Source organism: Hydra viridissima, unplaced genomic scaffold, assembly GCF_058129835.1.
Source record: "Hydra viridissima isolate aposymbiotic clone 2 unplaced genomic scaffold, HvirCarnegie_v1 scaffold_16, whole genome shotgun sequence".
Taxonomy (NCBI): Eukaryota; Metazoa; Cnidaria; class Hydrozoa; order Anthoathecata; family Hydridae; genus Hydra; species Hydra viridissima.
The window spans coordinates 326,974-337,508 of NW_028324315.1; the positions used below are offsets into that span (position 1 = coordinate 326,974).

At 31.5% G+C, this 10,535-nt stretch overlaps 1 protein-coding gene across 1 annotated transcript; it reads right to left on the minus strand.

Moving 5' to 3' along the window:
• Positions 1-5,370: 5,370 nt before the first annotated feature.
• Positions 5,371-6,813, minus strand: LOC149877164 (uncharacterized). Its single transcript, XM_090074270.1, has one exon. It carries the CDS (start codon positions 6,784-6,786, stop codon positions 5,371-5,373), a length of 1,416 nt encoding a protein of 471 aa, XP_089930396.1. The 5' UTR covers positions 6,787-6,813.
• Between the last annotated feature and the right edge of the window lie 3,722 nt (positions 6,814-10,535).

Sequence of the window (10,535 nt, forward strand, 5' to 3'; positions counted from 1 at the left end):
GGAGACTATATTTTTGATGTTACTTATACGACTGGCAACTAAAATCGTAATCTGTTCGCTTGCAAAGTTCTTGTTCTTCATTAAACTATTTTAAACATCATTACTACTCTTCCTTCCCAAGAACCTTTGATAATGCACCCTTTCACAAGAATAATATTCAGTATGAGTAACAGTCCATTTTAAAAATGATCTTGCTGGAGCATCACAGAGAAAAGTTCTAACTTTAACAGTGTGTTCAACTGATTTTATTGTCAGACCGGATAACTTTAAACCACACAATTCTTGTCATTCTTCCGTAAATAAAGTTGTAATTAAAAACGCAATTAAGGAAGGAATTAAAGCATGAACGTATAAGAGTGGACGTGCAACTTATTACAGTTTAACTTTTTGTATTAGTTTAAACTTTTATAGCATTTGTTTAATAAGACTGTTCATGATAAAGTAACTACGTCACGTGTTGACAAATTACTAAACAAATTACACCAAGATAAAGAAAATAAGTTTTCCACACGAACAGATTTTATCATTTTTTCAAGATGAACATTTGTAAACTTGGGAACTTTTTTCGTGTAAACAAAGTCTGTGAATGATAAAATAGAGCTGTAAGGATAAATTTAAAATGACTAAAAAAAGTATAGCTAAATATAAAAAAGTTTAAATATACTTTTTTATCAAGATCTGATTTCATTCAATTCTTTCGTCCTTCATTCACCAAGCTATTTTATAATTCATTTGATAATGCAAAACCTTTTCAAAAATGATTTAAATTTATAATTATCTTACAAAATGCGGCAGATATTTCATGTTTTCGTTTTTCATATTTCATGTTTTTTCATTTATCATAAAAAGCACATAATAACCCATTAGTTTTTGTCAAATAAAATTGAGGTTATATATAGCTGGTAAATCATATTATGTTAATATTAAATTCTTAGTTATTCTTGGGGTTTGCCATAAATTGTCTTTGCTAAATTCTTTAAAACTGTGACAAATTATTTTTGCTTTTTTGTATTCATTTTATGTATAAGTTATTTAACCATAACTGTATATATTTCTGTTGTTGAACATATATCAGTTTAAGACATCTTTAATACCAATTTCAAGTCGTCTTAAATTTGTCTTTTAGACGACTTGTTGTTGTGTGGGAAACGTCCATGATTGAAGACATCTCAAACTGATGATTCCGAAAGACGTCTTGTTAAGATGTCTTACGAACGTCTTAAACTGGCTGTACCGATAGACGTCTTGTTAAGATAAGTTAAAGACGTCTTAAACTGGTTATTCTGAAAGATATCTTAAGCTGGTTATTCGGACAGACGTCTTAAACTGGTTGTTCCGACAACCGTCTCGTTAAGATGTCTTACGGACGTCTTAAACTGGTTATTCTGACAGATTTCTTGTTAAGATAAGTTAAAGACGTCTTAAACTGGTTATTCTGAAAGACATCTTAAACTGGTTATTCCAAAAGACGTCATAAACTGGTTGTTGCAACAGACGTCTTGTTAAGATGTGTTAAAGACGTCTTAAACTGGTTATTCTGTAAGACGTCTTGTTAAGATGTCTTGCGGGCGTCTTAAACTGGTTGTCGGAAGACGTCTTAATGAGGTGTGGAAAAGCCGTCATAAACACGTCTTTAACTAATTGCAGACGTCTAGATGAGTTAAAGATAAGTTACATAAGTCTTAAAGTCGTCTCATGTTGGGTGGGATATAACATCAAATTTAAAAACTTTATTTCGTTTTTGGTTTTTTAAAAACGACTTTTTAACTTTTCTAACCTTACTATAATAACCAAATTTTTCCACCGAAATTCAACCAAATTTTTGTAATGAGATTAAATGATAGTAAAAATGACTAGGCTGATAGCTTTCAAACTGCTAGTCGGATTTCAGAGAATAACTGAAAAGGAAGAAGCTTATATAATCTATTACTACCCATCAAGCTCTCTCAATGTTTGTACAGAAAAAAGGTTCAGTTTTTTTGGATAAATAAACCGTTCGATACTTTTATATTTACTTTATTTGTAATCATTAACATTAGGCGATAACAGTAGTTTGGGGGCTATCTGATGGATACTGCTAGTGATGGTGTTTTTTGCAATGTAGAGCAGCGAAATAGTAGGGCATATAGACCATTACGTAATTTCAGATGGTTCGAGCGTTTGTTTTTACCAATAGGGTCAACCGTCCAGACAAAGTAATTTTTGTCAACATTTCAAGTGCTAATATAAAGCCATCACCATATACCTTTTTTTTGAATAAATGATGATCTTGAAACATTTAGTTCCTGCTGTAAATTGTCATTATATGTAACTAATTAAAGGCTGTTATAGTAGCACAACTATTTATGGTTGTTAGATGGCTTGAGATTAGTAAAGGTACTCCATACTTGAATTACCACCATTACACTTGGCTAAGTGAATATTGATATATCATTAATAGACTTCATTTAAAAGCTTTCAGGTATGGTTTCAAAAGTTTTTATTGATGCTAAAAATGCTCAATAAAGTTGTAATACCAACGAGCTAATAAATCAGCCATAATAAGATAATATATGTTTTTACTGGTGCACGTAGTCGCGAATATCTTTGTTCGCTTTGTAGTCTATTCTCAGAGTTTTTTATGCAATTTTTCAATTCAGTCTATGAATTTTTAATGAGTAAATTTTATTTTAGATTGATGCAATGCGAATCTCTTTATCTTAAATCTCTAAAAAATTGTAGTTTTTGGCTTAAATATGAAGGTTTCTCTCAACTTTTATTCAAATTGTTTCATTCAAACGTCATCAATTAGTAACCAAACATCATTAAGAAACAGAGATTTCATCAAAACATATAAATACTTGGGAATTACAGTTACTGGGAAGCCGCATCGGAATGAAAACTTTTACAATGTTTCCGCATGACACCACAACTCTCCAAATACAAGAGATTTCATTTTTATCTCAACCCTTCAAATATAATGTTAAAATGTATTTTGTAATATTCGTAAACCTTTCTGTTTTTTAATAAAATACTGATAAATAAAATCAAGGGTTTACCAATATTTCCCACGCAGACAAAATGAAAATGAGTTTTGAGAAAGTTGAAGTTTTTTGCGTATTTTATTTCTTCTTGTTTCCTTTATATTTGACTGCAGTTAATTTCTTGAAAAATTCAGATCCAAATCGCCTGTATTAACTGGTAAACAGATGGCGTGTTCCTGATTGGTTGGTAGTCCAAGAAAAACATTACAAATTGGTAGAACGCTTCAATCATTCTGCTTTGTCAACATCTTGAAGAAGATTGTTATTCAGTTCAGGGAAAATTGAACAACACTTGTTCAGCGCTTGAACTATAATATCAACCTTTATATCGATCTATTCAGATCTTCAGGGTAAAATGTCAGAGACTTCAAGAGTTAAGAATTCCCAAATAATTGAAATAATTTTTAAATAATGATAAAACTCATATTATAAAAGTTGTTATTGAATGTCCAGATCTAATTGATGAAGTTTTGAAATGTCTAAGTTATGACCTTTATTCATGTTATGGTTCAATAATCAACTTGGTGATCACTAAAATCTACTATCTTCAAAAAATATTGGATGAAGATGCCTAAACAATTGTACTTAAAAAGCGTTATGGCAACAATCCTATCAAACAGATTTTTAAAAAAATGTTCTTTTACAGAGGCAAAGTGTTTTTGGAAACAGGCGAGTTTTAAAGTATTGCCATTTTAATCACAGAGGCAAAATTTTTGTATATCAACTTTTTCTTTGTGCAACTCCGAAAATAAAGAACCGTAAATTAAAAGACTTGGTAGTTCAAAAAGAACATTACACTTTTAGCTTGTCTACTTTGCATGCGTTGATTCGCTTTTTTTTAATGGTTGTTACACTTTAGCCTTCATTTAAATGTAAAAAAGTGGCAATTTAAAAGCGAAGAAAATAAATCTACAGTGTAACAACGTTCAGAAGAAATCAAGCAAAAATTTCATTAGATAAATAGCCTTTTTTCTTTAAATAGCCTTTTCTTTTTACCATTTCTGTTTTATTGTTAATTTAATATATTGGATAAATGTTACTCAAACTGTTTAATGTAAAAACATAGCTAACCTTAATACTGTAATAATATGTGCAAATATAAATGAAATTTACATTATTTACATCATACTACATCCAAACTTTTTACTGTAGTATTTACTACTGTAAGAATTAGGATGTAGCAAATGCAATTATTCAGGCGCGGTTCCAGGAATTTGTAACTGTGTGGCCAAATTTTATTTTCACGGTTTAAATTTCGATAAAAGATCGATATTTTAATATTTTTCACAGCATTTATTGATTGAATAAAACGTCGGTAACTTATAATAAGAACCATTGTAGCCATGGCAGGAATCTCTATAGCCAAAATTCTTAAATTACGGCAGACAAATTTAAATTTTTAGGGATATTCCTTTTACCCCTTAGATCCGCGCCTGTAATTAACACACATTTATACATCCGTACATCCATAACTCCTCACATCTACACTTCCATACATCCATACATCTGTACATCCATACATCCCTACATAGGGGAGATGGGGGCTCATTGATCGCCTTAGCAATGTTTTGAAAATTGCGCAGAACCAGAAAAAGATGTAAAAACTTTTTAACTACGAAACACATGTAGAACTATCTGGCTTTTGGAATATTTAAATATTTTGATTTAAGAAAATGATAAACATGAATAATTTTAACTTTTAAACAACCCTCTCAAAAGATCAATGTACCCCAAACTATGGGCCACTATGATCTTGGGGCACATTGATCTTATATGCGTAATATTATCTAAACGTTTAACACTTCTATAACTAAATCTTGTAAATAATTTTGTCAAAGGGTAATATTGTATAACATATAATACATCTAAATTTTTTAATTATTTTTTAAATATAGCAGTTAAACCCACTAGTCTAATTTTTAATTAAAAAATGTATAAATCACAGCAGCTATAAGCTACCCGCTTTATATACGTTTAAAACTTTACAACAACTTGAAATTTATAAGAACTGAAATATAAAGACTGAAATAAGAATACAACTTTTAAGTTTACAAAACTTGTTAAAAGTACAATATTTTGATTAAGAATATTTTATCATTTGTGAAAGTCAAGTTGTGAAGCAGCTTTTGGTTTACATTGTTTTTTATTCCTAAGCAAGTAATTCTTAGTTTCTTTCTTATCTTTTGTGGAGACTTTTTGTTGATTTTTGGTTTGCTTCAAAATTTTCTTTTCTTTTGACAAACGAATTTCATTTCTGACAGGAGTATCAGTCAAGATCCTTGTTTTTAACTGCCTACTTTTAACATTTTTTTTTCTGGCAGATGCTTTTGGGTAAGGTTTTAAAACCTCAGGTGAGATTATAGAAGCAACACTTGTTGACACTGTTTAAAATACTTGTTTCAATATTTACTATAGTTATTTCAGACTCTATGTGATTAACATGTGCTGGTATCATTTCAGATTCCATGTTGTTGACAGGAGTGATAGTAACTGTATCTGGAGCAGCTCTATCTGTAACTGATGATGGTAAATATTCGTCATCTTTGAAAATTTCAGAATTGAATGGCTCAATGCCAGCTACTCTAAATCCTGTCTGTATATTAGATGGTGAGAAAGCTTTTGTATACGGTTCTCGAACTATTGAAACAATATCATAAATGGTCATTGGTCTTGGGTTTGAAACCATCCAATTATCACATGCAGAATTGTAAAACCTTTTCAATGGTCCAAAAACAGTTCTATCTAATGGCTGCAATTTATGGCTGCAATGGGGAGGAAAACTTATCATTGTAATTCCGTGTTGAATTGCAAGCTCCAAGCCTTTAACAGAAATATGACTTTCATGACTGTCGAGAAGTAACAAAACTGGAGATTCCTGAGAACAGTTTGAATATTTAACAAAATGTTTAATCCATTCTATGAAAATTTCTGAGTTCATCCAACCAGAAGGATTTGCAAATCCCACACATCCAGGAGGTCCTTCCTTAATCATGTAATCATGAAACTTTACCCTAGGAAAAATAAATAATGGAGGAATGGAATTTCCAATAGCATTAGAGGCACAACATGCAGTTACCAATGTTCCTCGTTCTGCAGATGTGGTTCTTCCAACTTGTTTGCTTCCTCTACCAGCTAAAACCTTTACCGGCTTTTGAACGGTTGTTAAACCAGTTTCATCAACATTATATATACAGTTAGGATTATATTTATATCGATTTCTTACCGTTTTAAGATTTTGAAAAAACTCTCTTACAGTGTGTTTGTTAAAAGCTGTTGATCGAGCGAAGCTCGTTGCTTCAGGTGTTCGTAGAGACAACTCTGGTTGTCTTTTCATAAAACCTTGCAACCAATCAATGCCTGCAATTTTATTTTTGATCCATGATGATGGGCATATCTTATTGTTTTTTAAAGCAAATTCATATGCCAATAATCGCGTTGACCTAGTTGAAAGGCCATAGTTCATTTTTGATGCAATTAGTAAATAACTTGATAAACTTTTTTCATCTTCTGCTGTAAAAACTTGTCTATTGTTGTAGTTAGGCTTGAAAGCTTCATTTGGATTAAGCCTCTTTTTACGACAATATCTTTTTAAAGTCATTCTATCTATGTTAAACTGACGTGCTACAACACTCAGTTGTGTTCCTTCTAAAACTTTATTAACAGCTACTTTCATTGTTTCACTTGGTATAGCAACTTTATTTGTTTTTTTAATTCTATTTCTAACCATTTTAAGATCTGTAAAAAAATATATCAATAAAAACATATGTTTTTAATAAATGCTAATATTTAACATAATAATATTGTGTTAAACATTTTTTAATTATTATGTTAAATATTATTCTTTTGATATTATAAAATAATAGTATTATTATTACTAGCTTATAACATAAGTAGATTTAAAAAATGAAATGCTAAAAGCTATTGTTTGTTTATATATAGTTTTTTTTTAAATTATAAATACAATTCCATTCGTTTAACTGTATTGCTTATAAACAAAAACATGGGGCACTTCGTCTTCTATGGGGCACTTTGATCATCCGATCAATGGGCCCCGCATAGTCAAAGATCAATGTACCCCAATAGGTATAGGTAACATATTGATAGCAATATCTACTGTATAAATTGCAGCCAAATAAAAATTATATATTATATTATACACCTAACACTTACAAATTTAAAATAAAATTGTTGTTAACCCATAAAGACATCTAAATAAAAATATATTTGAATTATATTACGATTTAAAAAAATCACTTTTTATGACGAAAAACAATATTTTCTTAATTTTTTTTGACGCTGATAACCTTATGAAAAAATATTACGAATAATCAATTAGGGAAGCATAATGGTTAATTAAATTGCAACCTCACTTCTAGTAAGGCAAAAATGAACGAGTAAAAGCCAAAAGATCATACTGCCCCGGCGATCAATGCGCCCCCATCTCCCCTACATACATTTACACATACATACATACATACAAACATACATACATACATACATACATACATACATACATACATACATACATACATACATACATACATACATACATACATACATACATACATACATACATACATACATACATACATACATACATACATACATACATACATACATACATACATACATACATACATACATACATACATACATACATACATACATACATACATACATACATACATACATACATACATACATACATACATACATACATACATACATACATACATACATACATACATACATACATACATACATACATACATACATACATACATACATACATACATACATACATACATACATACATACATACATACATACATACATACATACATACATACATACATACATACATACATACATACATACATACATACATACATACATACATACATACATACATACATACATACATACATACATCAGTAGTATATAAATGCGGGTTCTGGCGCATAGCTGAAATTTCAAAGAATTAATTCATGAGGTAATGAATGTTTTTTAGTTGAAGTAATAAAAATTTTTTTTAATTGAATCGGGTTCTGGCGCATAGGTGAAATTTAGCATGAACTTTTTTATTATTTTGTTTATTTCATGAATGAAGTAAAAAATTTTTTTCATTGAAGCGGGTTCTTGTGCATTTTAGTAGACTTACGTTTTCATTTCTTACCATTTTATTTTTGTTAAGTTATAAATTTTTTTCTTCTTATTTTGTGATAATAATTTCTTACCATTCTTGTTAGCGCAATGATATATTCTTCTGTGCCAAAAAACTTGTCGTAATCGATTAAGTTAAAACATGGTTTATTAATCTCTTCAGGTGCAGGTCTTGTTTTGTAGTGTCCATTGGCCAAGGTGCTAATTTCGTCTTCCAAAATGAATCTTTTGTCATCGTTGGCGCTGAGAGCAATTTTGTTGATTTCTTCTGTGCAAACGTCGTGAAGACGGGATCGGATGGCGTTCATGGTTGCGAGTTTTTCTGTCTTGTTTATTAAGCAGTTATAATAATCTTGATGCTTAATTTTTGTATCAACCACTTTCTTTTTGACTCCTTTGCATTTTTTGTGTTCTTTTTCTTCAAGTATTTTGTAAGAGTAGAGTTTCGGTAGAAGCCCGACAAATTCTTTAATTTGCTTACCTCCGGTTTCGTCTTTGAACATTCCGATCGCTTTTTTGTTTTTACTCACTTTGAACCCGACGTTTTTAATGGCAGGATGGTTTTCAGGAAAGTCGCTAGTGTCAAATTTGGTTTCAACATCGTCAGCAATGTCTTTGTAAAAATCTTCCGTTTCGATTTCGTAAAAGAGCGAGTCTGTGTCTGTCATTAATAATTTTGCTCTGTCACCGGCTTGATGTAATCGTAATGAAACTCAAACATTAAAATTTTGCTGATGTCGAGGATGCACATTCCTAAATAAATGGGTTTGTTGTAAACCAGCTTTGTTTTTTTCATGTGAACGGCGATTAATTTTTCATCAAAAATGCGACTTTCGAATTGAGTTTTTTTGGATAATTTTAGAGCTTCTTTTTCTGTAGTTCCAAGTGTAACATCAACATGATTTTCTATGTTTTCCATGGTTTTTCCAAAGACGGAATTGTTCATGAGTTTGAAAAATTCTTTATCAGATTCGTTTTTAGCGTCTTTTCTTTTCTCGGTGTTGAGGTCAATGTATTTTTTCATAAAAGGTTCTTCTCTAAAGGTGATTCCTCCATGAATTTTTGTGATGACCAAACCCATTCGTTCATAGAGTTTTAGGTTTTCATGATAGACGACGTATTTTTCTTTATTGTTTAAATTGGGAACGAGTTTTTCTACTTCCCCAACGGTCATTCTTTCAGGAGCCAAAGGGTAATCGTTGTGCTCGTCGTGAAGGTGATCAGGGTAGACCGCATCGACTTCCAAAATGCACGGAACCCGACAATGTCGCCAATTTAAAAGTTTGTTTTCATCCATCCATCTGAATCCTCCAACGGGAAGAGGTTTGCTCATCGCCCATCCGTACCAATTGTTTGCGTCTAAATACTGAAGGAATTTGGAGGGTTGGTTTGGATCGTACGCATCGTCCATGTATTTGTTGTTGGCAGTTCCAAGTCGGTTGAGGATCATGGTGATTCCACCTCGTATCGCTTTTTGAACCATGAGAAGCATGTCACGATCGCTTAACAATTCCAATTTAATTTTAGTTATTTTTAGCATGGCGTCCCAAGCCAAACCAGGCGAGGTGTAATACCAAGCAGGATCAAGATCGTAACAATCCATGCAGACGTTTCTGAAATCTTCAAAGACGTCCGCCAGAATCAAAACGTCTGAAACGTTGTATAGCTCGTGGTAGTCTTTAAACGTGGAGCAACCAAATTCGTTCCAAACGTTTTGCGCATGCGCATAGTCTTCATCTTTTGCTGATTCATCGTTGAGTTTGGAATAAAATGCTTCGATGGGAGGCAATTGCGTTTCAGAGAATTTTTCAATCGAGTCGACCCAATCGTAAGGGTAAATGCCTTTTTTTCTTAGCAAGTCAAATTTTTCATTTTCTGGAAAATATTCAGCCACGTTTTTGCATTGTTCATCAGTTAGATTTTTAGACAGTTTGTCTAAACCAGAGGGTAGGAATCTGATGCTGTCGATAAACCTCATTTCTTTCCACACTTGCTTTGTTTTTTTAGTTTTCTTATCGATAAATTCTCGCACTTTGATATTTTTTGAGATGTATTTTTCTTCGTTGTTGGGGATGCATTTTAATTTTCCACCTAATTTTTTGATGAACAAATAGCTGTCGTAACCAGACAAATTGTGCACAAAGATGGGGATGAATTTTGGAATTTTGTAATCCAAGTTGCATTGGTTATGAGCAGCTCCACGGTATTTTCCAGCCAAATGACAGTGATCGAGCACTTTGTCATTTTCAAGATTTTTTTTGCAAATGTGGCATTCTGTTGCAAATGTGGCATTGTGTTGCAAAACTTATTATATCCTCATCAGTCATAACCACCTTTTTATTAAAATCA

Excerpts from the sequence above, each read along its gene's own strand:
- LOC149877164 (XM_090074270.1), bottom strand. The coding sequence starts at position 6,786 with ATGTTTTTATTGATATATTTTTTTACAGATCTTAAAATGGTTAGAAAT.